The 26,052-nt window shown below is 46.9% G+C and overlaps 1 protein-coding gene across 3 annotated transcripts in view; it reads left to right on the top strand.

The window, feature by feature from the left end:
• The window catches only part of ARID3B (AT-rich interaction domain 3B), a 40,288-nt gene that overhangs the window by 5,395 nt on the left and 8,841 nt on the right, over positions 1 to 26,052 (top strand). For all 3 annotated transcript variants that reach the window (XM_054077878.1, XM_009568863.2, XM_054077877.1), the window contains 4 exons: positions 9,707 to 9,778; positions 11,675 to 11,747; positions 24,459 to 24,642; positions 25,776 to 26,035. In XM_054077878.1, coding sequence (XP_053933853.1) covers positions 9,707 to 9,778; positions 11,675 to 11,747; positions 24,459 to 24,642; positions 25,776 to 26,035 — 589 coding nt within the window. The remainder of the gene's footprint in view (positions 1 to 9,706; positions 9,779 to 11,674; positions 11,748 to 24,458; positions 24,643 to 25,775; positions 26,036 to 26,052) is intronic.

A 26,052-nucleotide genomic window follows, 5' to 3' on the forward strand; every position in this document is an offset into this window, starting at 1 on the left:
TGATCCAGTGGGAGGTGTCCCTGCCCATGGCAGGGGGAGTGGAATTGGATGGGCTTTGAGATCCTTTCCAACGCAAACCATTCTATGAACTTGAGCCAGAGGACTGCGTGGTTTAAATAAGGGAGAAAAAATTGGGCTTAGTTGTTATTTCTACAGGCATGTGAAGAGAGGGAAGTTTTGCTTCAGCTGACGTTCTTCATGCTAAGAAACCTTGTATGGACAAAACCAGAGCTGTGTTTTCCTTCCCTCCTGCAAGCCCTGTGAAGTAAAAAAGCTGGAGCTGCTTCATGGTGGCTGGTGAAGCAGAGGTGTTTGGAAGTTTGCTGTGGGTGCTCAGGGCAGGCTTTCCCCTCAGCTGCTGGTTACATGCATGAGGTGATTCCTTTTATGCTGCCTCAGGCAGCAGTTCAAGGAGGAACTGCTAAAGCTCAGCAAGCTTTATTTCTTCTCCCGTTCAGTTTAGTGTGGCTTATAGGCTACTGCCCAGCAGCTTCTGCAAAACTGCACCAGTTTGGTGTTTCAGAGCAGTGCAGGTGCAGGAGCTCCTAAGTGTTGCCAAGTGAATGGCATTTGTAGTACTGCTGCTATAAAGCCTACTGGTGAAGCAGCCCTAGAGCGTGTGATGCATCAGGCAACCAGTTACTGCTGTTTTTTCTCACCACTTGCTCCTCAAGAGGGATTGGATTGAGAAATGGAGTTACTCAAGCTGCGGGAGGGAAGTGAAGTGGATATGTTGGTTAAGGGACGTCATTAGAGAAATTGCTTCATGATTTACTGGATTTGGAGGGACTGGTGCAGACTTCCTCATTCAAGCCTGTGGGTGAACAGACAAGACTTGGTTATAATAACAGCCTTCCAGTATTGAAAGGGGCTCCAGGAAACCTGGGAGGGGCCCTTGACCAGGGAGTGCAGGGATAGGATGAGAGGGAATGGTTTTCAGATGAAAGAGGGGAGATTGAGAGGAGATCTTGGGAAGAAATGTTTTCCTGTGAAGGTGGGGAGGCCCTGGCCCAGGTTGCCCAGAGAAGCTGTGGCTGCCCCATCCCTGGAGGTGTTCAAGGCCGGGTTGGATGGGGCTTGGAGCAACCTGATCCAGTGGGAGGTGTCCCTGCTCATGGCAGGGGAAGGGGGGGGGGGTGTTGGAACTGGATGGGCTTTGAGGTTCCTTCCAATCCAAACCATCCCACGATTTTATGAACTTCACATTAGCCTTTGGCTGTCTCTATTTCTAGCTCAGCAAGCACTAACAAATGTTTTATTGTGCTTCATTGCAATACTGACGTATCTTATGGAAATCCTGTGGATTTTACCAGACTAATAGGCTTGATTCCTAGCTCATTTGCCCTGTTCTGATAAGGGAAATTGCTGTAAGCTTGCCAGATCTGGTCTTAGCTGATGTGGAACAGCAAAGATAATAATGCTGTTTTACAATTAGTGCACTGTGCGCTAGTACTGATCTGTTTACTTTGGGCTGTTTTAGCAATAATCAAGTATTTTGGTAGTAGGTTGCATCTTAGTCTGAATTCAAGCCAACTTATTCTAGAAGCCGAAGTGCACAAAGCTTCACCAGGAAGCAAAACTAAAAGAAAAAACCTTCCTGATGCTGTGTTCAAGTAACTGTCTGGCTGCTGGGAAGGCAGGCAGTGCAGCAGTGGGGAGTAGGATTAGAGAAATCCATGGACACCAAGTGAAGAAATGAATTATAAAGCAATGTCAGAGATGTTCTGTGCTAGGACAGTTGTAGATGGTGAGAGAGTATGGCAGAAAGTGGGCAAGTTCCTGTTTTGTCCCAAAATTCTGTCTCCTGGTGCTGTCACTGAAAATGGAATACTGGTTGGAGGGTCTGCCCCAATAAGGCACGGCTTAGATCTGTGTTTGTGCTGGTGAATGATGTTCTTGAGGTGCTATGGCATGGAATTGCCCAGTATTAGTGATGCTGGTGCAGTATATTCACCTTGAGTAGGGTAAATATTGCAGATCAGCTTGTTTGCATTCACTGGCGGAGCCTGCATACCGGGGAGTAAAAATTTAACTGCAGTAGAGCAATTTGGAGCTCTGAGCTGGGAGCTGCATGGAGGCAGGTTCAAACCAGGGGCGGCAGGCAAAGGCTGTTAACTGGCATGGCAGCAAAGTGGGAGAAATGTGTGTGCATCTCTGGGCTGGCCCTGTAATTCCCTGTGCTAGATGGTAGCGTGTTGTCCTAGTGCGAGCCTTAAAGTCATAGAATGGTTTGGGTTGGAAGGGACCTCAAAGCCTATCCAGTTCTAACCCCTCTGCCATGAGCAGGGACACCTCCCACTGGATCAGGTTGCTCCAAGCCCCATCCAACCTGGCCTTGAACACCTCCAGGGATGGGGCAGCCACCACTGCTCTGGGCAACCTGGGCCAGGGCCTTCCCACCCCCACAGGAAAACATTTCTTCCTAAGATCTCATCTCAATCTCCCCTCTTTCATCTTAAAACCGTTCCTCCTTGTCCTATCCCTACACTCTGTGATAGAGAGCCTTGATTGAAAGCTTTCATTTCCAAGGCGTGCTTCGAAGATACTGGGCTTTTTCCCTCGTCTTTGTTTAAAATGGCTGCTTTAGGCAGAAAAACAGGATGAAATGCAGAAGTGCCTGCATTCTGCAGTTTGTTTTCAAAATGATTCCTGAACTTGCCTTTTTTTAGCTTCTCTTGAGATGGAGGCTGATGCCAGTCAGTGTCACTACTTCCAGCTCGCGCTGCTCTGCGAGTATTTGTGGTATGCATTAATGGCTGTGGCTTGCAGCAGAGGGGGAAAAGTCACTTCTATTTCTCCTTTCAAGTGTGGATTGTTCTCCTTAAAGTGACGCCCTTGGAGAAAAATGTCTCTTGAAAGCAGAAGGCTAAGATTGCCTGGAAGGTATGTGCCATGGACATGGAAACTAACAGCAAGATGAAGCCCCTGTTCGATCTCGAACAGCCAAGTAAATAATTGTAGAACAAGCTGGCAGACAAAAGAGCTGGCTCAGCGTATGACACAGGGGCGGTGGGAATCCTGTCAGCACAAAACAACAAGGGAGTGGAGTTGCTTGTCGGGGAGTTGCAGTCCCGAAAGAAGAGCTGGAGGGGGGGGTTGTGCTTAGTTCTCTTGCTCCTCGGACTTGCTCAAATCCCCTGCAAGTCCATCATGGTTCCTGCAGCCAACAAGGGCATTGTAGGCTGCATGTCTTCAAAGAGAAATGAGCTTTTAATTCTGCGGGTGAAAATGTTGCTTTTAGCAGCTGGGTGGGTGTGGGTTCTCGCATTGCTTGGTGATGTCTCTGGTTACCGGGGAGAGTCGTGTAGGAAAGGCAGGACCACAGCCACCATCTTTTCCACTTGGGTGAGACCAGTTTGGTCAGACTGTGGCCACAGCAGAAGCATTAGTACGTGCATTTCTTTGTGAGAGGACAAAATAAAGCCAAGGTTTTCGGTATCAGTTGATATTTAGTGCCTTCTTAAATGCAGCAAGGTAAGTCCCCACAAAGCAGCTGCCCGACCTTCAGAGAGCAGTTTGTGGTCTGGTTTTGAGAGATGTCTTAAGTTAGATGCTCAGGAATCACCAGTCCCTCCTGAAAATCCTGACCTAAACTTTTACGAAGGTCACGGTGTTTATTAAGATAAGTCAGCTTAAAACAATTACTTTGCTTTTGCTCTAGGGTCTGGGAATGAGTGGCTGAGATTCCAGAGCCTTTAACTATGTGCCTCCAGTGTTGTGCGCGTTGAGGAGATACTCATTAATCCAAGGGGGTTGAAGGTCCCAGGAATAAAGAAGTTGCATTTCATGTGGTGCATTTTTTGCCTCAGAGTTATTTCGGATATCCAGGCCCCAATGCAAGGGTTGGGTTTCTAATTCCTTATGTGGATCGCTGGGTATTTTTCTTTTTATGACGTAGTGGGTGGAGAATTCTGCATTAACAGCCGACATTAGGTATTTGGTTTCTCTTTTATTGAAACCTGATTTCCGTAAGAACAGATCTAATTATTAAATTGATATTTGTTGCTTCTCATGAATTCCTGGTTTAGGTTTGTTGTGAGGAAGTCAATCTCTGTATCAGTCTGCCGCTGTTATAGCACCTAACTTGGAGTTCATGCTGATGTGTGACTTAAACTACAGCATCGGTGGCTAGAGCAGTGCAGGATCTTGACAACAAAGCCTCCGTTTTGTCTAATATAACGAATAATGTATGGGAGAAGAGAACCAAGAAAGCGCTTACGGTAATGACTGCAGGCAGCAGCCTACACACAACTTGTATGAGGCGCATCACAGGATCAAGATCTTCATCCCAAGCAGCAGTTCCATAGACGTCATCAAGGTTACGCTGCGTTGCAGCACCTGTTCTATATCTGGAGGCAGAGTGAGGAGCTCGTGTGCATCCTAGGGGAGAAAGGGCTTGGTTAAGGAGTTGTTCAGGCACTAAATATATCTTTAGGAATAGTTGCAGCTTGTCTCCTTTGGTACCAATTATAGAAATCCTAGCTGACACTGAAGTAGTAGGTGGAAAGAGCTCAGATGTGTTGTATTCCTACACTTGTGTTTTTTCTCACTTCAGGGTAAATCTGAGACTCTCATGTGGCAGTGAGAATTTCTCTTCCCACTGAACAAATCTTGTCACTGATGTTTTAGTTAATTCCTTTGAGTATTTGTGAATAGGAGTCATTCACAAAGAGACTAACTTTTCCTTGAGGATAAGGAAGCAGGTTCCTGTTTTGCAAAGGGCTGCGTTGGTGCCACAGTCACTGGGTCATGGGAGCAGAGTGGAGAAACCTAATAACACAAGTAATTAATCTGTTCACTTCAGGCCCTTCTTTTCCTTTCCTTCCCTTCCCCGTCCTCCCTGCCGTTCCTGAAATCACTAACATGTTTTCAGAACCTATCTCTGAAGCTCGCAGGTACTGAGTTGAGCTCTGTTATTAGGCAGGCTGGGAAGGGTTTATTCCCGTTTCGACAGAGCAGCTTGTGAGTGTGGTAATTATAACCTGGGTCTCCCTGCTTGAGAACTTGCAGCTCAGGGCAGTAGTCTTGATCTTATCAGCGGTTTGTAGTACAACAGTTTTCTTTATAATAGCATCTGTTTCACTTCCTAAGGCTTAACTCTACCCACAAAAGGAATTTCAGTGGATTCTCCGATAATCCTGAAATTGCTGCCCCTGTACCTTTTCATTGACTCGGTGCTTTCAGTTAACCCATGGGGTAGGGGAGGAGCTTGTGTTTGCACTGCAACATTTAATGATTGATTCTATGATTTAGCCTAGTTCCTAAGTGGATATTCCAGCAGTTTTCTGGCCTAAAATTGCTGCGGGGTGATGCAGAAGGATTGAGAGTTTCATGACAAGTGTTTTCCTCTTTTCTTTTACATATTAAGGCTTTAGTGGGTTCTCTCCAGTTCAGAGTTTGCCATTTAAATTCAGCTTTGTAGTCTGGCAAAACCTTGTTGGGCTTTAGATGAGCCCCTCTCAAACACCTGTATGAAACTGGGGAGGGAGAGGAGGGAATGATCTAGAAAAGAGGCATTTTTAATCTCATTGATGTCCCTATTTGCACACTAACTGCGGTTCACACAGGCTCAACTGGAGGAGACAATCTGTGTGCCTTGATACTTTGCTTTTTTTTTTATGGAGCACTGAGTTTTGATTCTTTCCCTTTCTCTTGGTGTGAGGTGGTGATATTTGAGAGGTAGGTATCCTGCAGAGAGGGGTTTAGGCTGCTTGTTTGTAAGGTTTTTGTCCTCAAAAGAATGGGCTGTGTGAAGCAGGAAAGCATTTGTCATCTCCTTTTCTGTCTGCTTGGCAACTCAGGGTTAACTCCAGCTTTTCAATGTGGGATTGGAAACCAAAATTGCTCTGGACATCTGAGCTTCCCTCTAATAAGATATTCCAGGTGGTTAGGGAGTAATCCTAAAATAGCTCCAGATATAATTGCTTGTGAAGCCAGACCCACAGCCTCTCGGGGTGGAGGAGGTCCAGGGGGGCTCTGAGGTGCCTGCATTGCAGGGATGGCTCCCTGGCTCTGCCAGCAGCCCCGGAGATGGCCAGGCCTTCCCGACACCCGTGCATCCCCACTCCTGCCCTGTATCCAGGTGGAAAGCTCAGCCAGTGCTGCATCTCTGCAAGAAACAGAAAAAATTCTCACCCGTGGTAGTGCGAGGGCTGATTGTCAACCATCAGCACATTCCCCTGATACGAACAGGCGGAGGGAAAGGCAGGACTCTCCCCAGAGGATGACCTGCCTCTCCCAGCAGTGTTTTTTTCCTTCCTGCTGCTGTTGCTTGACTCATACAAAGGTCTTTTAATGACTTGTGAGGATATATTGATTTCTCATGTTCCCTCTGTTTATAGAGAGGAGGAATTCTCAGCATAGGGTAACTTTGTTTTCCTCAGAGGAATAGAAAGGACAGTGGATACCAAGGCTCCTGCTGAGTGCTCTTGCTGTGCAAAATGCTGTTTACTCTATAAACATGGAGCACCTCTTGCTGCAGTAGCTCTTTACTGATTTACCTGTTCTGATTGTGCTCCAGTTGCTGCTCTGACCGCTGCCAATATTTTGTATCTTTGGTCGTAGCCTTGGCATGAACCCAAAGGTTTGGCGAGGAGAATAGTCCGTCGGGATCAAAGCAGAGGCCTGGGAAAGTGCCTGGCGGTGCTCGCACTCTGTTCTCTGAATAAATAAGGCTTTATTCCCCAGCTGCTGAGCTGACATTTCATGCTAGCCCAAGCCTTTGCGAACTTCATCACCCAAAACAAACCTGGGCTCTCTCCTCCTGTGTCATTTCAGTGCACCCTTGCTGATCTATGCCAAGGTGGATGAGAAGCATCCTTATCTCTTCTGCCCGCTTAATGTGGGGAGCGGTGCCTGGCTTTAAACCTCACCAGCTGTGGCAGGAGGAAGCGCTAATACTGTCCACTGTCTCTCACCTCAGATTGCTTTGTGTCATGCCAGGTGATACCCAGCTCAGCCAGTTTTCTGGACATATGGCAAAACACTGATGGCTTCAGCAGGCTTTAAGCTCCTTTTCACTAGCTGAGTGTGGGGGAGCATGACGACTCTTGAGCATCTCGGGATGTAGATATGGGAAGCAGGGCGCATATAGAATCATAGAATGATTTGGGTTGGAAAGGACCTTGAAGCCCATCCAGTTCCAACCCCTGCCATGGGCAGGGACACCTCCCACTGGACCAGGTTGCTCCAAGCCCCATCCAACCTGGCTTTGAACACCTCCAGGGATGGAGCAGCTACCTCTTCTCTGGTCAACCTGGGCCGGGACCTCTCCATTCTCACAGGAGGACTTTTCCTCCTAAGATCTCATCTCAATCTCCCCTTTTTCAGCTTAGAACCTTTCCCCCTCATCCTATCCCTGCACTCCCTGATCAGGAGCCCCTCCACAGCTTTCTTGGAGCCCCTTTCATTATTGGGAGGATGCTCTAAGGTCTCCCTGGAGCATTGTCTTTTCCAGGCTGAACAACCCCAGCTCTCTCAGCCTGTCCTTGTATTGAAGGTGCTCCAGCCCTTGGATCATCTTGGTGGCCTCTTCTGGACTTGCTCTAACACATCCCTGTCTTTCCTGTGCTGAGGACTCCAGTCCTTAGCCTGCTTATTCTCTGTTTCAAACCTTAATCTTGTCTTTCTTTTTCAAGTACCCTTTTTCTTCAACAAAACTTCTAAAGAGTCTTTAATCGCATGGGAGGTTTTGCTCCTGGAAATTTTACCAAGTTCAAACCCACTGGCAGTACAGAATTGTCTCCTCTAAGCCCTCTTCTCTCTCCTCTCTGTCTCCTCAAATGTAGTGGAATAAGCTCTCAGCATGATCCAAGTTCCCTCTGAAAACAAGTGTTTTGCTGCTTGGAGCTCCTGGTTTAGTACCCCAAGCTGTTCTGCTCTCTGGAGTTATAACCAAGTGCGAACTTGGGAAGAAAATAGCTCAGCCTTGTATGGATCATTTCACCCTGGAGTGTGTGAAGTTGAGGATGGGAGGGAGTTGCTGAATTCTGAAGAGATTGAGCATGTAGGTTTGTTGATTTAACATCAGTGGGATTTAGAAGCAGCAGAATGTTACCATAATTAGCAAAAAAAATGTGTTTTTCATATCTGGTAGCAAAGGACACCCAGATGAACCCTCCTGTGATCAAAACTGTTATTCGGATCTCTTCCTAGAGAGGGGCTGGGAATTGATCAGCCATAATAAACAGCTGACATAACAGAAGTGGCAATAATCCCCCCATTAAATATCTTTCAGTTGATGGGACTCACTGGATAATTGACTTTCCAGCAGGAATTACTGGCTCAAACTAAATCAGCAGGCATTAGGGCAGCTCACTGCAGGGTTTTTTTTAAAGGGAGAAATGTAGCTTTGCCTGGCCTTGACAAGAGCTATTCATCTTTCTAATTCAATGTATGTGTCACAGCCAGATGACTCCAAGATTTCAGATATTGGACCACCTCTCCAATTCACCTGGGCTTTGTTTTTGTGCTGAAACCTCTTTCTATCTTCAGTGCTTTCCTAATCGTGTGTTTATCAGGACAGGATAGTCGGAGCAACCTTGCCAGGTGGATTTGGCTGTTCTCTTTCCTTGAGTGGCTCTGGAGCGCTTGCTGTGCCAGAGCTTTATGAGGTTTATGGTTTAAAGATGCTTGAAGGTATTTCATGGAGTTGTAGAATGGTTTGGGTTGGAAGGGACCTCAAAGCCCATCCAGGTCCAACCCCCCGCATGGGCAGGGACACCTCCCACTGGATCAGGTTGCTCCAAGCCCCATCCAACCTGGCCTTGAACACCTCCAGGGATGAGGCAGACACCACAGTTCTGGGCAGCCTGGGCCAGGGCCTCCCCACCCTCACAGGAAAACATTTCTCCCTAAGATGTCACCTCAATCTCTCCTCTTTCAGCTTCAAAATGTTCCTCCTCATCCTATCCCTGCACTGCCTGATCAAGAGCCATCCGGGAATGTTTCTGCTGATTTCCAGCCCTGGTGGTCGTTTCAGGATGATGAAATAGGCCTAACTAGAGTAATCCTTTTAATGCCTAAGAAGAATGAACAAACCTTAATCCAGCAAAGCTGAGCTTTCCATTTCTGTAGGGAAAATCCACATCCAGTAGCTTCTGGGAGGAAGGATCCCGGATTGGCAAGAAATGTTCCAGTGGGATTATTTCCCTCCTTCTGTGGCATGTTTTTGTTCTGTAGATAAGGGAGACCATGTGGGCATTTCCATGTGTGAAGTGGTTGAGTGTCACCTGTTGAACACAAAAGGAAGAAATTGTAGATAACACCTTTTTTCAGGGGCTCTGGGATGTGCACTTGGTAAAAATGGACACAGAGAACAAGAGGAACACCTCTATTTAGTGTTGGATCTTGGTTGGAACGGGATGATTTTTAAGGTCCCTTCCAATCCAAATCATTCTATGATTACAACAAAGCACCTGCTATAGCGGGTAGGATGCTTCTGTTTAGCAGATGTAGGGGGGTGGCTGGTGAAAGTGTTTAGGACTCTTTCCTTGGTGTCAACGCAACTTTTTCTGAGATACATTTGAGTGTCAGAGACTCCAGGACAGTGTGCTATGACAAATGCACAAATGTCCCTGTCTTTCTAGTCTTCTGGCAGCTGATTTTGCACGTTTGTGGCCAAATAGGCACATTTGCCAACTGTCGAGAATGGTCCCCAAAGTCTTTCCCTGGGGATCATTTCACCCTTTCGTTTTTGTCTCCCTAGAACGGCAGCGTGACCTGGAGCGATGAAGGTGATGGATGCCGAGGAAGAGAAATTTCACGAGACTTCGCCAAGGTCAGTCTGATCCTGGGGTTTTGGGGAAGGCATAACTGGGGAATCCTTCCCTTGATCTGTAGCAGAGGGAGACTACAGAGCCTTCACTATTCCTTTATAGCAAATTTGTAGGGAAACTGCTTTGTCCTGTGGCCTTCTGCCTATAAATCCACTGTTATGGGCTGTTTTGTTGCCTTTGGTCACTGGAATATAACTTGAACTAAGACTTCACAAACAGACTTTTGACATTTAACATCTTCATCAATACTTTCTCCAGCTGGGGGAAGAGTGTTCTGCTTCTTGAAGCTGATCAGTGCTATGGTCGTGGATTTGAATGTGGCAGCTGTGTGTCACAGCAGCCGGAGGAATTCATTTTAAATGAAGCTGGCCCTTTCTGAAAGGGTGCAGCTAATTGCTTTGCAAATACACTGCTGCATTCTCTTTCCTGAGCTCAGTGTGTGAGAAAGCACAGAGCTTCACAGGAAACGAGCCCAAAAAGCCCCTATTTTTTTTGACTAGATGAATACCAAGTAACTACCAGCACCTACAGGAGGCTGAAATCCTGTTTCTCAGTGAATCGTTGCTTTTCCGTTGAGCTGCTACACAAGAGTAGTTACAACCAGTGAAAAAATTCCCTGGAGTGAATCAGGATTCTTCCTCAATGCGAACAAGAGAAGGAATTAGATTCTTCATGCGCAGCATTGTCTTTTGTCTTCGTAGAGTCATAGAATGCCAGGTTGAAAGGGACCTCGGGGATCATCTGGTCCAACCCTTTAGATGATATATACTTTAAATGAGGTGGACTGGCACACTGTCAAGCTGAGCCTTGAAAGTGTCCAGTGTAGAGGAATCCACCGCTTCCCCGAGGAGTTTATTCCAATGTTTAACTGTTCTCATGGTGAAAAATTTTCTTCTAGAATCGCATCTCAATCTTCCCGAGAGCACCTTATGCCTATTATACCCTGTCCTTTCCATGTGACTCATAAAAAGGGAGTATCCATCCTCTTGGTAGATACTGTTTATGTACTGGTACATGAAAATAAGGTCTCCCCTAAGCTTTCTCTTCTCAAGGCTGAACAAACCCGGTTTTTTCAGCCTTACTTCATATGGAAGGTTTCCTTGGAACATCTAGTGGCCCTTTTCTGGACTCCCTCCTGCTGTATCTCAGTGAGAGACTAACTCCAGACTTTTCAGCCTGTCACTTTGAGGCCTCACAGGATTCCTGACAAGTGAAAATTAGGTTTTTCTGTTCAAGAAGGAGCTGTACAATGACAATCTGGCCTGTCCCTTCTGAAAACCAGTGGATAGTGCCTCTCCTTTGGAATAAGCTGCCTTTGGAATTTAATTTTAAATGTTTGGGGTTTTGAAGGCTTTTGATAAAATGATTTCTGCAGCAAACTAGTTCCAGAGTGATTTCTGATATTTTTTAAAGCTTTTTGGCTTGTTTTAGAAGAGCCTTTCCTGCCAGGCGTTAGTAGTTACAGGAAAGCTCTATCCTTTCATCTGCTCCTTCAAGGGGCTTGGAGTTTGTCACTTACATGCCAATCCCTGAAGGAGGGAACCGAAAGGCTAAGAGAAGCTGCAGAGGAGTTTACCTCCCTGGTGCGTCAGAGTTGCAGAGTGCTGATGTGTCCTGAGCCACTGCTGCCTTCCTTTTCTTTGGGTTGTCTCATCTTTCTTTCCAGCTTGTCTTAACAGTTCTTCTCCCCTTCGCTTTCAGGTAGTTTCAAATGCTGCTCTGTAGCAGGGCTGTTAACCGAGTTGAAACCCTTTCCTTTCAGGGTGCGTGGATGAGTAACTGAGGGGCTGAGCAAGGCAAACAGTAACGAGGGTCCTCAAACTATTGGAAGAAGCTAGTATTACTGCTTTATCTTCTGTCTCATTATGGATTGTGCCTTCATTTTTATTCCCCCACAGCTCTACGAACTGGATAGTGACCCTGAACGGAAAGAGTTCCTGGATGACCTCTTCATCTTCATGCAGAAGAGAGGTGAGCAAGTGTGTTTTTGAACTCAGGAAGGTGAAATGGGGTAGAGGGGTGCTGCTGCCATTTGAATTCTTCTCTCCTGAATTGGAAAGAACAAATACAGCCCTTGAACTGGTGGAAGAGCAGTGGTCAGACTTGAGATACTTGCCTTGGGAGAGAAGGATTGCAGTAGGAAAGAACTCTTCTGCCCTGTAACTTAATTTCACTGGCACTGTTTCTTTATACTCCTACCTAATGTTGATGTTGTCCATGCACTGAAGAGCCCAAGAAGCCTGGTTCCCCAGGGAGTTTTGAAAGAAGGCTGAGTACCCCTGGGGATTCTCTGCTCTCCCCCTCAGGAGGCACGATCACGAATCTTCTCGTGTTTGATTTCAGTCGCATGTGGAAGCCGAGTGTGAATGCCTTCACCATCTGCTTAGAGTAGTGGCACACAATCTGAGGACTGGGAAAACACACAACAAGCCACATTTTCCTGTAGATTCACAAAGTATCAGCTTTCTGTTCAGTGAATTTGTGTAACTCAGTGCAGAAGTGCACAGTTTCTCACATTCCTCCCTGTAGTGTCAGCAACTTGCGTCTCTCCTTGCTACAGGAGTGGTGAGGCGTGTGTGAAGTAGCTCAGCTGGGATGTCACAAAAGTCTCTCTCTGTCTCCTGGTTATCAAAGTTCAGTGTGAACTATTCATAATGAAAACGTGGTACTGTGTAAAACATACATCTCTGAATGTGTGGTAAATCCTCTCTTCCCTTATCCCTCCAAGCGTGCCAGACCCAACAGACTCTTCCATCCAAGATGCTTCTGACAAAAAGTGTTAAATTGTGCTATAGACCTTTTCATTATTTCCCAAGAGTTGTCTGAAGGTAGGTGTGAAGAGCAGGCATTAAAAGGACCCTTTGCTCCCTCCTGTCATGAGTGTGCTGGACTGAACAAGCCTGGTCAGGCTTATTTGGAGGAGGGGAGGCTGCCTTAGTGTAACCAGCAATGTTTTGCCCTGAGAGTATGATAAAGTATAAAGATGCGACATCTCAGTCTCTTCTATTCTAACATTTGCTGGGTTGAAGTGAGTTGTGGAGTTGTCTTTCCAGTTGTTTTTTGAGTCCTGCATCCTCAGATACATCCCCTCTGTGGCTGACTAGATCCCGGGCAGAGGAAAGGCTATCCAGCTATTGCAATTGCTTCTCGTATCTGTGTCTGTTTTTCCTGGCATGGCTAGAGCTGACGGCTGACCTGTGTGAATTTTCACCCTCCAGCAGTTTGAGGTTATGCTTCCGGGTTAGTTAAAAATTAGAGCTGGATTTTGCTGATAATACCGGCTTTCGTGTGCAGAGGCATAACCAGGCTTAATTAGTTTACTTGCATATGTTAACCTGAGCTCACATGTTAACGTGAGGGCTGGGATGGCTGATAAAGACAATAATCTAAAGGATGTGATTGGCAGCAATAGAAACCTCCAGATACGCGGAGAGAAATCTGCTTAATACTTCAGTGTCTCCTTCCTATTACTTTTTAGTTATTTATAATTGATACATTCCCAGCGCAGGGGCTGAGCTGGTCACCAGCTGCTTGCTGAAGGAGTTTAGCTTTTAATCATCTGTGCATTTCCAATTGTATTTGTTTTCTGGAGACTCCATTGTTTTCTTGCTTGCTAGAAGACTGAAAATGAAATGGCAGCCGTGGAGGAGATGCCGTGAGCTGACAACCCTCTGCTGGAGGGGCTGGAAATGTTTGGGGAACTGGGTTGCAGGGTACGAGGCAGCTGTGGGCTTGCTTTGTATTTTGGCATCCCCCCAAAAAATTGGCAGGAGGACTCTGCAGAGCTTAGTTTCTCCAGGGTAAGAGGAAAATGTACATTGAGCTATTGGAAGCAACTCCTCTGCTGGTGTGAATCGGAGCTGCTGTGCCTTTCTGCAGTGGCAATCTTTTGACTCGGCGTGGTTTTTCAGAAGTTGTACTGTCCACTTTTCTCATGCCTGCTCTCCACCGCTCTCTACAGCAGAGCTTTGGTTTTCTGATGAGCAGATGGACTTGTCCACTCTCTCCTGTACTGGGATCTTCAAGGATCTGGGAGCTTCCACAGCGAAGTTATATGATATCATTCAGGCTTTCATTTCACTTTCCTTTGCTTGATGTGCCAAACAAGCATCCTAAACCAAACAGGGCTGAACAACTGTTGCCTTCTGAAAGAGTGCCCCAGAGGTGGGTACAACTGAGGACTTGTTGCACCTGAGAGCAAAGGGCTGTGTTTCTTAGCTAGTATGTGTGAAGAGCTGCTTAATTTGCACCTCATGTCTGAAGGGGATGGAAAGTAGCTCTGCTAATAAACATTGCTTCTGTAAAGATGGGAATTCTGCGGTCGTCCAGGAGGAGCTGAAGCGCTGGCCCTTGTTTGGAGCTGGTGGATTTGGGGCACAGATTGATGAACTGAAAAAAAGCATGATGTGAAAGATAAATGACAGATTTCACAGGAGCTCCTGAGTAGTTGGGGGGATGAAAAGATTTGGTTGTTGATGCTGCTGTTTGGAATGTACCTAGAAATGTGAGGCCATGAGACAGGCTTAATGCAGATCAAATGTGCGGGTCTCATCTGCCTCTGAGCACAGCAGGTTGTCGCTGAATGACCACAGCTGCAAGTGATAAAATGGCCCTTCAGTGGCAATAATGATGGAAGAGGGAGATGAGAGGAAAGCTGTAACTCTTCCTTTGTTGGCTGTTTTATTCCTTGGATGTGTTGAGGTGAATGGGTCCCACCGTGGCTGTGATTGAAGGGGCAGATGGGGAGAGGAGGAGAGAAAGCCGATGGGAGCGGTTAGTGTGTGGGACTAACGCTGAACCAGGCCTGTGACAGGGCTGACCTGATGCGGCTTGGCAGGGATGATCCTCGCTTGCCGTATTAACACTTCCACCTTCCCTTTCTCAGGTCCTCTGCAGTCTCAAACCAAAGGCTTCTTCAGGCTGAGGAGGGATGAGCAGCTTCCACAGTGACTTCCCTTAGTCTCCATTGCTGATCCAGTGTCTTGTGACAAGTTGAGCCTTGAAATCTGGTTTCTGAGAAGCAATGTTTTTAACCCCCTGGTGCGTGAGGAGCAAGTTTGTGGTTCAGGGCAGGATTTTGTTATCCAAATGCCCAGGCTAGAGCTGAATTCACTCCAGAGACTCAGGGTGATCCTATGTTCCTCCACCTTTTGTGCTTCACATTACTGACAATGATATTGCTATAATGATGTAGCCAGATGGGCAAGTGCTTTAACTTGAGTCAGACTTGGTGTTAGAGAGGGTGACGTCTTTCACTTCTTTTCAGATCTGTCTCATCCTGTGAAGTTAAATTTTGGCTCCATCTTACTTGTGTGTGATAGAAGACAAATGTACTTTGTTCACCCTGCAGCACATGCTAGTCTGCTATTTGTCCCCACGTCGTGAAGGACTGTTAGTGGTGGGGCTCTTATAGCCATGAAAGCAGTCACCAGTAATTGAGCTGCTTGTATTCCAGTAGCACTGGTCAGGAGAGACTCGGAGTAGTGGGACTGCTTCATCCTCTGGAAGGATCAGCAGTGTTCGTGCAAGATGTTCCTCTTGAAAAAAAAGAGTTGATGGGGAAGAGACCTAACTGCTTGCTATGGCGTGTTAGGAAAGGCTCCCTTTCAAGGGAAGCTGTTTTGTTCATTTTAAGCACAGCCTTTGTGAGGACCTCATAAAACGTCTCCAATTGTACAGCTCTACTAATTTTGTTCAAGGTTTCTGCGTGACCTTGGTTTTCCCAGATGGCTTGACCATTCTGGGGTTTTATGTGTATACACATAGAAGGAGCTTTGTGAGCCTGAGCGCATGGTTTTAATGTTTTCCTGCTGTTGTATGCTCTGTCTGCACATTTTAGATGTGGAAACACAACAAATCCACAGTATTGACAAAAGCATTTACTGATGGGTTCTTTTATCAGTATGCCAAGTGCTGTTTATGAAATGCCTGTCTGGGGAATATGCTTCATTCTTCTACTGATTCAATTTTGCAGGTTTCTTCCTTTGATCCTCTGTGGAGTTATTTTTGAATCTGAATTAAGTGATGTAGTTCTCTAAATGAGATATTGATAGACATAAATTCTTGGCATCTTTTGCTTGTGCTGCCTGCTTAATGCTGAGCCGCGGCAAATGCTTCCCTAAATAGCAGGTGATGTTCTGCAGTGGAAAACGCTCACTCGAGGCACTGCTAAAGTCTTTTCTGCATGGTCCAAGGTAACCAGGCAAAGCCCTCTTTCCAGTTAGACCCTTGGATTTGTACACAGATAAATCTCTGCCTGTTATACCTCCATTTTGGTCAACTGTTGTGACTTAGACTCAGGAAAGTGATGACTTAGTGTCTTGTGCAAATGGTAAGCAGTGGCGGATCATCAAAATATTTTAGGTTTTTACTTCTATACTGTTAAAAAGAATGGAAGGAATTACTTTTCATGAAGTTGTAGGTTTATATTCTTCTGTAGTCTTTAAGTGGTGTGAGCCTTTTGGAGCAGGAAACAGAGAATGCGCTACTCCACATTCCTAAACACTTTAAGAATCTTAGAATCATTACTGTTGGCAAGGACTTCTAAGCTTATCCAGTCCAACTGTCAGCCCAGCACCACCATACCTACTAAACCGTATCCTGAATCGCATCCTCTTACATGTGTTTTGAAACCCTCCAGGAATGGAAAATCCACCACTCTTACAGCAAAGAAATTTTTCCTAATATCCAGACTAAACTTCCCCTGGCACAACTTGAGGCCATTTCCTCTCATCCTATCACTTGGGTGCTGATCTCTCCTCCCAGGCAACACCTTGCTACAACCTCCTTTCAGGGAGAAACGCCATGGGCAGGGAGACTTCCCACTGGATCAGGTTGCTCCAAGCCCCATCCAACCTGGCCTTGAACACCTCCAGGGATGGGGCAGCCACCACTGCTCTGGGCAACCTGGGCCAGGGCCTCCCCACCCTCACAGGAAAACATTTCTTCCTAAGATCTCGTCTCAATCTCCCCTTTTTCAGCTTAAAACCCTTCCCCCTTGTCCTATCCCTGTACTCCCTGATCACAAGTCCTTCCCCAGCTTTCTTGGAGCCCCTTTCAGTACTGGAAGCTGCTCTAAGTCCTCCCCAGACCCTTCTCTTCTCCAGGATGAACTGCCCCAGCTGTCTCAGCCTTTCCCAACAGGGGAGGTGCTCCAGCCCTTGGATCATCTTGGTGGCCTCCTCTGAACTCGCTCCAACAGCTTCATGTCCTTCCTGAGGACTCCAGATCCGAACGCAGGGCTCCAGGTGGGGTCTCGCCAGAGCAGAGCAGAGGGGCAGAATCCCCTCCCTCTCCCTGCTGGTCGCATGGCTTTGGATGCAGCCCAGGACACAGTTGGCTTTCTGGGCTGTGAGTACGCTTTGCTGGCTCGTGTTGAGCTTCTCATCTCCCAGCACCCCAGTCCTTCTCTTCAGGGCTGCTCCCAATCCGTTCTCTTCCCAGCCTGTCTTTGTGCTTGGAATTGCCCCAGGTACAACTGTGCCCAGTGCAGTTCAAATAATTAATCTGCCTTGGTTTTGAGGATCTGGAAAATGGTGTGTTAGCATGAGTATTGCTTTAGCTCCAAACAAAAATTGTATTGGAAGCTGCAATTTTAATTAATAGGAAAATAGTATTGGGACTTTTCTTGGTTCTGGCTTACAGGAGATTTGGTTTAAATTTAGCCAGCATGAAGAGTATTTGTGCAGCTTAAATATTTTGTTATGAACGGAATTGACGCTGGGCAGGATACAAAAGAGATTGATTTGAAATGACTGGCTGTTGTTGCTTTGCTTGAAACTTTCCATAGCTTATTTGTCTGGTACCATGATCACCAGTGGGGATCTCTGATCCTAGGGCTCCTTTTTGGGACTGCAGAGCAAAGTGGTGGAGTCAATGGGGGATTTTCCTCACTCCCTTCGAAGACCGAGATGTTAAATTGTTTGGTGTTTGTCCAGCACCTCAAAGACTGGATGTTTGTGTCTCAAACCCTGTTCTCCTCAAGCTCTGTCTTACAATTGGGTGTTGTTAACCTTCCTCCCTGTAAACTGAACAGTCTGTTTTTCAGAGGATGAGGGAACTGCTGCACTCAGGCGATGAAGAAGGCTCAACACTGAAGAGGTGACCCTGTAGGTATCCAGGTGGATGGAAAAAGTTGGAACCACCTGGCATGAAGATGCTCCACTTTTTGCCTTTGTGCAGCCTGACTGATCAGGCTGTGTTTTCCCCAGCTGCCCTTGTTTCTCTGCATCACCTTCTGGATTTGTACCTCTTTGCCTGGAGAGGCATTTGTCCCTTCAGTTCGGGGATCAGATGTGTGGAAACCCACTGCCAGTCACATGGTGATTCAACATCTGGTGGAGAAATTTGTAATAGCAAATATATTGGACCCAGCTGTGTCAAGAGCAGCTGAACTGTAGTTGAGCGGGATACAAGAGAGCAAATCCCTGGGGGATCTTCATTTCGGGGATGGAGAAACAGCCTTTGTGGGAAGGTTAATGTGGCTGGAGCCTTGGCTAATACAAACAGGGCACTGGATGCCAGTTGGGTTGCCTCCAGTCCAGCAGCCGAAATCTGATAAGGGGCTGCTGTCAGCCTCGCTTACTGAGGAGGAAAGCGGAAACTGATGGCGTTTTGAGGGGTGCAGATAAGGAGTGGGCCTCCTGTCAAATAGAGTATGATTAATTACCCTCTATCCCAGCTCCTGCTTTGATAGGAGTGTCTAACGGTCTGCAGGCTGGCGGATCAGGTGGTGACATTCCCATTGGGAGGTGAGAATGCCCGCTGTGGAAGTGCTATGTGTAGGGAGAGATTAGATCAGCTGTGGCACAGGCGCAGAAGAGGAGGAGAGAGGTGGTTTCCCTTCTGTATACCTTTGCTTCTTATTTTAGTGTTGAGTGAGTGCTTGGGACAGACTCAAACCGAATCAACAAATGAAACTCATGCATAGAGCTGGGGTGGCTAAACAGGCAGCTCCAAGGTTTGTCCTGGGAGACGAATTTGAGCGATCCAGGAACTGAGACAGTGCAGGGTTCAAGCTGATTTGATATCAAGTTGATATCCTACACTGCTTATCTGCTGTTGAACTGATTTTTACCTCTGTTTAACCTGGTACAGTTAGAGTGAGGAGATCATTCCTACCAAGTGATTACTCTGTCTTCCTCCAAATAAAGCTGTTCAAGATTTCATCCAAAATCATTTTAAACCACTGTGGACTTCCCCAGTCTCCTAGGGAAAACCTTCTCCTTTTGGATGTCTGATATTGTTTCTCTTCTGAACATAGAATGGGAGGTGGAAAGAGCAGCCCTTTCCTTACCTATACAGGTTGTGGCTTAAAAATGTCCCCTCTATGCCTTTTTTTTTTTCATTCCAGAGCATGTGTCATTGCAATTTGAATGTCACTCTGCAGAATAAATGTTAGGGACTCTCCCCTCCTTTGTTCCTTACTAAAAAATGGATGCTTCTGAAAGTAAATTGGATAGAAACAAAATGGGAGGTGATTGAAAAGGTAGTGCTCCAGGGTGGGTATAATTAACTGCTCTTTGTCTCATGAGTGCAGGACAAGTCGTGACTTAGGCTGTGCGCTGGCTGGTGGGGATCTCCCTGCAGCGGGCACGGCTCAGCACCAGGAGAGGAGAGTGGCCCTTGGCAGGTAATCTCCATCATGGAGGACTCACAAAGCCAAGGAAATCCCAGCAGAATGAGAGGGCACTTGTTTGCTGTGATTTGATTAAAAACAGTCTTAGGGGTGGTTTTCCTTGTTCAACATCAGTCTGCTTCTTCAGAAAGAAGAATCTGGCAAAGCTAGGATGAAGAACAGGAGAGAAACACCATGGGCAGCATGATTCGCGGGGGGAGGAAGGTGTTGGTCCAAAGCCGAGTTCTCTTTCAAGAACTTGGCTACAAAATTGGTGAAGGGTTTAGAGGAGAAGCCGTATGAGAAGCAGTTAAAGTCACTTGGTCTGTTCAGCCTGGAGAAAAGACTGAGAGGAAATCTCGTTGCAGGCTACAGCTTCCTCACAAGGGCAAGAGGAGGAGCAGACAATGAGCTCTTCTCTCTGGTGACCAATGACAGGACCTGAGAGAATGGCAGGAAGGTGCCAGGTGTAGGCTAGGTTGGACTTCAGGGAAAGATTCTTCACCCAGAAGGTGGTGGAGCACTGGAACAACTTCCCAGGGAAGCAGTCACGGCCTGACAACATTCCAGAAGCATTTGGCCAATGCCCTCAGACACACAGCGTGAATGTGGGCGTTGTCATATGCAAGGACAGGAGTTGGACTCAATGATGCCTGTGGGTCGCTTCCAATTCAGTAGATTCTAAGAAACGGGAAGGAAAAAAGCGCTTGTGGCTGTTGTTGTAAGGGAGCAGAGCCTGCGTGTGCTGGTGGCTCAGCCCATGCCCCAGATGCTGGTTCATTGCCAATAGTTGTAAAACAGTTGTGCAAAGATTATCTGGGGTTTACAGCTTCCTCACTCACTTCTTAAATAGCTCTTGAAGGATGAAAACCACACAGTTGCTCCTTCTGCCTCTCCAGTGCAAGGGACATAGGGGACATTCAAGCCTATCCATGGGTGCCCTTCAGGCTTCTGTTACATCTGCCTAAAACAGAAGATGCTTTTGAAGGGGGTGAAACAGCTTGGCAGAGAAGGCTGCTTGTTTCCCTGGAAGGGCAGGGCGTTTATAGCTATGGTCAAGCTTCCTCTGGGGAAACTCTTTATTCCAGAGATCTGAATTGTAGTTATAGCTGTCTTTCCCTTTGGAAAATCAGGAGCCTGCAGCTATGGGTTGATTCCTCCTTCTCCTTCCAGTGTCATTCTTGGGCTTTTTGTGCTCTTCGTAGCCCTTCTGCTTAGTAGACGAGGTCAGTTGTTGGAAGTCTTACAGCCTCTTACTTTTAGGCCGTGCTCCCACTCCTAGGTCTTCAGTAGCAGGAGTTTGTCTTCCTAAGGTCACCCATGCTCATCAACTACATATCATCCCTTTGCCAGTGGAAACAGACTCTGTGTGTGCGTGTGTCTCACTTCCATAGAATCATAGAATGGTTTAGGTTGGAAGAGACCTTAAAGCTCATTCAGTTCCAAGACCCTGCCATGGGCAGGGACACCTCCCACTGAATCAGGTTGAATTGACCAATTCCTTGCAGGAATGGCCCAAATTTCTGTAACGGGAGTAATGCTGAAAGGTAAAGAGGTAAATTGCCAAGCAAAGAGGAGCAAGTTGTCTTCCTCGCCCTCATTTGGAGTCAGGCAAGGCTTCCAGGTCTTCTCCAGCACAGTATGTACAGCAATTCTGAGAGCTGCTGGAATAGAGAGGCTTGAAAGTACAGTAAAATGAGTTTGCCATCAAAAGGCAACAAGTCTTATGCTGTGCCCCCGGCTGCCGACCTTTCCCTCTGGAATTCTCCCCTCTGACCTCCAGATCATTAATCCTGATGCTGCCAGATGACAGTAATCCATCATGGCCCCTGACAAGCCTTGCAGCCGCCTATGAAAGGATCCGCTCAGCTTCAGCATCCAATCGTCCCATGATACTCGTTTTTCAGCCTTTCCTGTTTGAGCACTGGGGGTTTCCAATAAAGACTTTATCGCCTTGCCTTTCCTCAGAGCGGGCTGGGGGAGGAGAGGGCTGTGAGAGCAGCCTCTCTGTGCTTCTCAGCTCCTGTTAAACACACAGAGCCCTGGCTTGCTCTGAAAAGTACAGTTCATTTATCAGGTCCAAACCCAGAACTGCTCATTGACAGCTCTGGGGGATTTCAAGATGAAGTTGGATGGGGCTTTGAGCAACCTGACCCAGTGGGAGGTGTCCCTGCTCGTGGTGGGGAGTTGGAACTGGATGGGCTTTAAGGTCCCTTCCGACCCAACCCATTATGTGATTCTGTTTTGCTTGGAGCAATGAGAAAGCATGGGAAGAAAAGGATTGCATCTCTAAGTGGGAGAAGGGTGGAAGTAGTTTTGTCCCTGCTGTAAAGTTTCTCAGCCTTCATAAAGACATTTTATTGGGGGTGGGGGGGAAGCTATAGGTTTTAGCTTACTTTATAAAGCTACTAATTAAATTTCAGGGCACTTTGGTCTGTGAGTCTTATTTAAAGGCAAACTCCAGGAAGGAAAGGTGTTAAAGGGGTAGAAACGTGAGGCGGGGAGGTCAGGGCTGATTGCTGTTTCTACCCCAGCTATGAGCAGGCTTTCTGGAAATAGATTGAAGCCTTTATTTCCCACTGATGTAGAGAGTGTTTGTGCCTCTCACAGGATCATTTGGAGAAATATACCTGTGTATCTTCTCAAATGCTGCAATGGGAGAATCTAGATAAGAGCCAGCCTGTGTTTAGGATAAATGGAATGTATTTAAAAATAGATGTTTCCTCATACTTCAGTATTGGTGGCTTGTTTGCCTGAGGAGTTTTATCCAGGATCCTTCCCTTTCACTCTCCATCTGGTCACTGTCCAAGGAGAGCTGGGTGAAAGTCTCTTTGGGACAAGTTAATGCTATTCCCTAAATTGGATTGAGGGGAAGTGGGTGGCTTTGGGTGGTGTGGGGTTGCTGAAGGGGTCTTGATTCTGCCCTGGTAGAGCAGTGCCTTCGCTGGCAACATGGTGCCACTTGGCCACCCCAGCTTTCAGAGGTGCTGAAGGGGCATTTTGGGTTGGAACAAACCCACCCTTGGGTCTTCCTAGAGATCTCCGAGATCAATATATCTCTGCTTTTCATTTGGAGTGGGCTGGGTGTGACTCTGGTTACGGTGGCTCAGCTGATGAATGATAACTTCAGACTGGTAACAGGATTACTCACAGCCCTCCGCGTGCCTGAAATAACGCTGCGAGTGTGCTCTTACTTTTTGCAATAACACCCTGAAACAAAATGGTGGTGGAGTTAAAACTGAAGCAAATTGACGATTGCATTTACACAGGCTCGCCTTTGGGAGGGACCAGCTCCCGGCCAGGCTGAACGGAGCCATGGTGCGTTTGAACAGTTTGGAAATATCTCTATCTCTGCTCCCTGAGGGAACGGCCTGCTCTGAAATGCAGGAAGAGGATCTGATGCAGTTTGTGAAATTACTGCTTTGTGGCCTTCTCTGATGTGGAGAGGGAAGGGGTTGTTTAGACAAGGCAAGGAAAAGAGGATGTGATGGATATAAAATGACGGAGTGTGCAGACCAAGCCTGATCAGGTTGCTTTTTATGTTTTCTTACAGTTTCAGAGTTTGTAACTTGGTGAGATTGAAGGCAGCCCTTTGAAAGCTGAAAAAGTTTACTTGTTCTACCCTACATCTCATTAACCTGTGGGAATTGCTACCATGAGCTAATGCATAACAGGCTTCAAAAGGGAAAGACAGAGGAAAAAAAATTGCACTTACATGTATAATGAGGACATCTGCAGAGCTGAGCTGAACTCCTTTTCACTAAACAGAATAAAACCCATTTATAAGGGCCATAAACTGCTCTGCTTCGGGGCATTAACCGGATCGCTGGCTGATGAGCAGTGGCAGAAGTCTCCCCTGTGGGTTGGGTATTCCATAATTGTCCATTACAGCGCTTCGCAGGCTTTCCTGTAAGGGCTGGGGCTGACCATTGTGGTAGGCAGGATACTGACCTCAGATGGATGGCTCTTTGATCCAGGACAGTATTTCCTATGCAAAATAAAAGGGTTGCTACATCAGCATTTTTTCCTCTCTTCCTTGCCTTGCCTAAATCTCATTAGTTTGACCTTTGCAAACCCCGTGTGCTTTATCACGTTAAGGTGCTACTAAAAGGGCGCTATCAGGTTAAAAAATTAGATTTCCATATCTCTGTTAATCCACAAGATGACAAAATTGGAGAAGGACGGAGCTGCAGCTGCCCTGTGCTTACAAAGATAGAGCAGCACCTTGTTTTGGGCTACAAGAAGTGTTTGGGTGCCTGCTGCCTCTCCTGGCAGCCGTGAGGGTGCCTGGCTTTGTGGTGGCTGTCATCAGGCTCCATTACACCCCTTGTTTGTTCACCTCCATCATCACCACCACTTCTCTGCACTCGCAACAAGTTACTGCTCTGGCAGCTGGGTTGCAGTTGCTCCCAAGGTACACGTGTGGCCTCATTGGCACGTCCTTTGGGAGCATGTTCAGGGAAAAGGAGTGGGAGGAGGAAAATGCTTTGTGAGAGCAGGAGCTGTAGCAAAACCTTATGCACATGCTCGGAAGGGAGGATAGAGGTGTATATACAGGGGAGGGAGATGCTCTTGAGTGTCACGTACCCTTTTCTATCACTGTTCCCAAGTATATCCTGCAGAGTGAGGGAGCGGAATCCCAGCGTGCGAGTAGTTGGAGTTGCCTGACTGCTCAGCCCCTTCCAGAGCACAAGCAATATAGATTTTTATCTGAGATTGCCCTGGGAGCTAATAAAAAACGATTCCTCTGTGCTGCTCCCTCGCTCCTAGGATTGAATAGTCCCTACTTCCCCTCTTTCTATTTTCCAAGTTGCTCTTAGCTGCAGGTTATTATTTGTCTGATAATTGCTTTTGCCCACAGGAAAGGATTTTTCATGAAAAGGACGTGCCACGTAGCTGCACTTCTCTGGCTCGTTTACTCACCCGTAGAGAGGCCTTAAGTCAGGCTACAAATAGAGTTGCCTGGATTTCCTATTAGAAAGAAGATCGATAGCCCCAACCTACCGGTTTCCTTGGCCTCATTTTCTCTCTGACTCCACGTTTCCTTCCCTGCTGTTTCCCTGCAGGAACTCCCATCAATCGGATCCCCATCATGGCAAAGCAGATCCTGGACCTCTACATGCTGTACAAACTGGTGACTGAGAAGGGAGGGCTAGTGGAAATCATCAACAAGAAGATCTGGCGGGAGATCACCAAAGGCCTTAATCTGCCCACCTCCATCACCAGTGCCGCGTTCACGCTTCGCACCCAGTAAGTCCAGAAGGTCCAAGGATGTGAGCACCCAGTGGGGAGTGGGGTGTAAAATTGAAAGACTAAATTCTACTCTGTAGCCAGGGAGGAGCTGATAAATTGCTTTCTTTGTTTGTCTCGCTGAAGGTTTGCCGTTCTTCCTATCTATTCCTTCTCTTGCAGTGATTCTTCCTGGACTCATTCCCTTTCCATCTCTTCAATCCCAGTATGTCATCACCTTGTTTGCTGCACTCTGCACTCCCTCTATCCTGTGCCTTTCTTACCTCTTCCGAGCTTAAACTCGAGGCAAAGGGGGGGGTCTTGCGCTGGCTCTGAAGAGCACTTGGCACAGCGAGGAGGGAGGGAGGCCCCTGAGTTGTAGGCATTGAGTATGAACTTCATCATTTCATGTCTGTTATCACTACCAAACTGTAGAGACATGCATTTAGCACCTACTTTGAGCAAGGATTGCTTTTGTGACCTGCAGTGCCTCACATTGATTAAGTTAGCAAAAAAAGAGGAAGAAAAAGTAGGATAAGCAGCAGAGAAAGAATAGTGAAAGCAAACGTATTGTAAAATTGAAGCAGCAGGGCAAAGCTTTGCTTCAGTGACTAGAGCATGGAAGGCTGTGCTCTGGGAATCTGCACCGAGCTCTTATGCAGACTTAATTTTCCTAAGAGTTATTAAATGCCCTGAGTCTGAGTGACAGAAGTTCCTTCACACTTCTGCAGCATTTGGATGTCTCCTGCAAAGGTGTGTCCCACAATTCAGTGAGAGCGGTCAAGTTTGGGGCTGCCCAGTGCAAATGATTTGGGCAAGGTAATTCCTTACTCCTCCTTCCTTGCATGTGTTATGGTCCAAGATCTTAATTCTTACAATTTTAGATGGTATCCTGGTTGTAAAGGAATTCTGGATGACTTTTTTCTGCCCCTGTGGATATGTAACTATGTGCCTCCTACCCCACTGCTCAGTGCTTATCAAACAAAGCACAGCGGTGGTTGTGATGTTGTGATGTGCAGACAAAGAGTCCAGATGTGGAGAAGACCCATTTGAAAGTCTTCCTGAACACAATGCTTGGTGCTGTAGCCTATAATTTCACCTTCTGTTGAGAAACCTACTTGAGTTTCCCTGCTTTTTCCTCGCCTCTCTCCCAGGTATATGAAGTACCTGTATGCCTACGAATGTGAGAAGAAATCCCTTAGTTCTCCTGCTGAACTTCAGGCCGCAATCGATGGCAACCGACGGGAAGGCAGGCGACCCAGCTACAGCTCCTCTTTGTTCAGCTACTCGCCCACCACTACGGGGCCTCCTTCCCTCCTATCTTCCCCAAAGATCCGCTTTCCCATCATCGGCGTTGCTCCAGGCAGTGGTACCAGCAATCCTCGGGTGTCTCCAGCAGCAACAGTCAGAAAAGGTCAGCTTCTTTTACTC

The sequence above is a fragment of the Cuculus canorus genome, chromosome 12 (assembly GCF_017976375.1).
Source record: "Cuculus canorus isolate bCucCan1 chromosome 12, bCucCan1.pri, whole genome shotgun sequence".
NCBI lineage: Eukaryota > Metazoa > Chordata > Aves > Cuculiformes > Cuculidae > Cuculus > Cuculus canorus.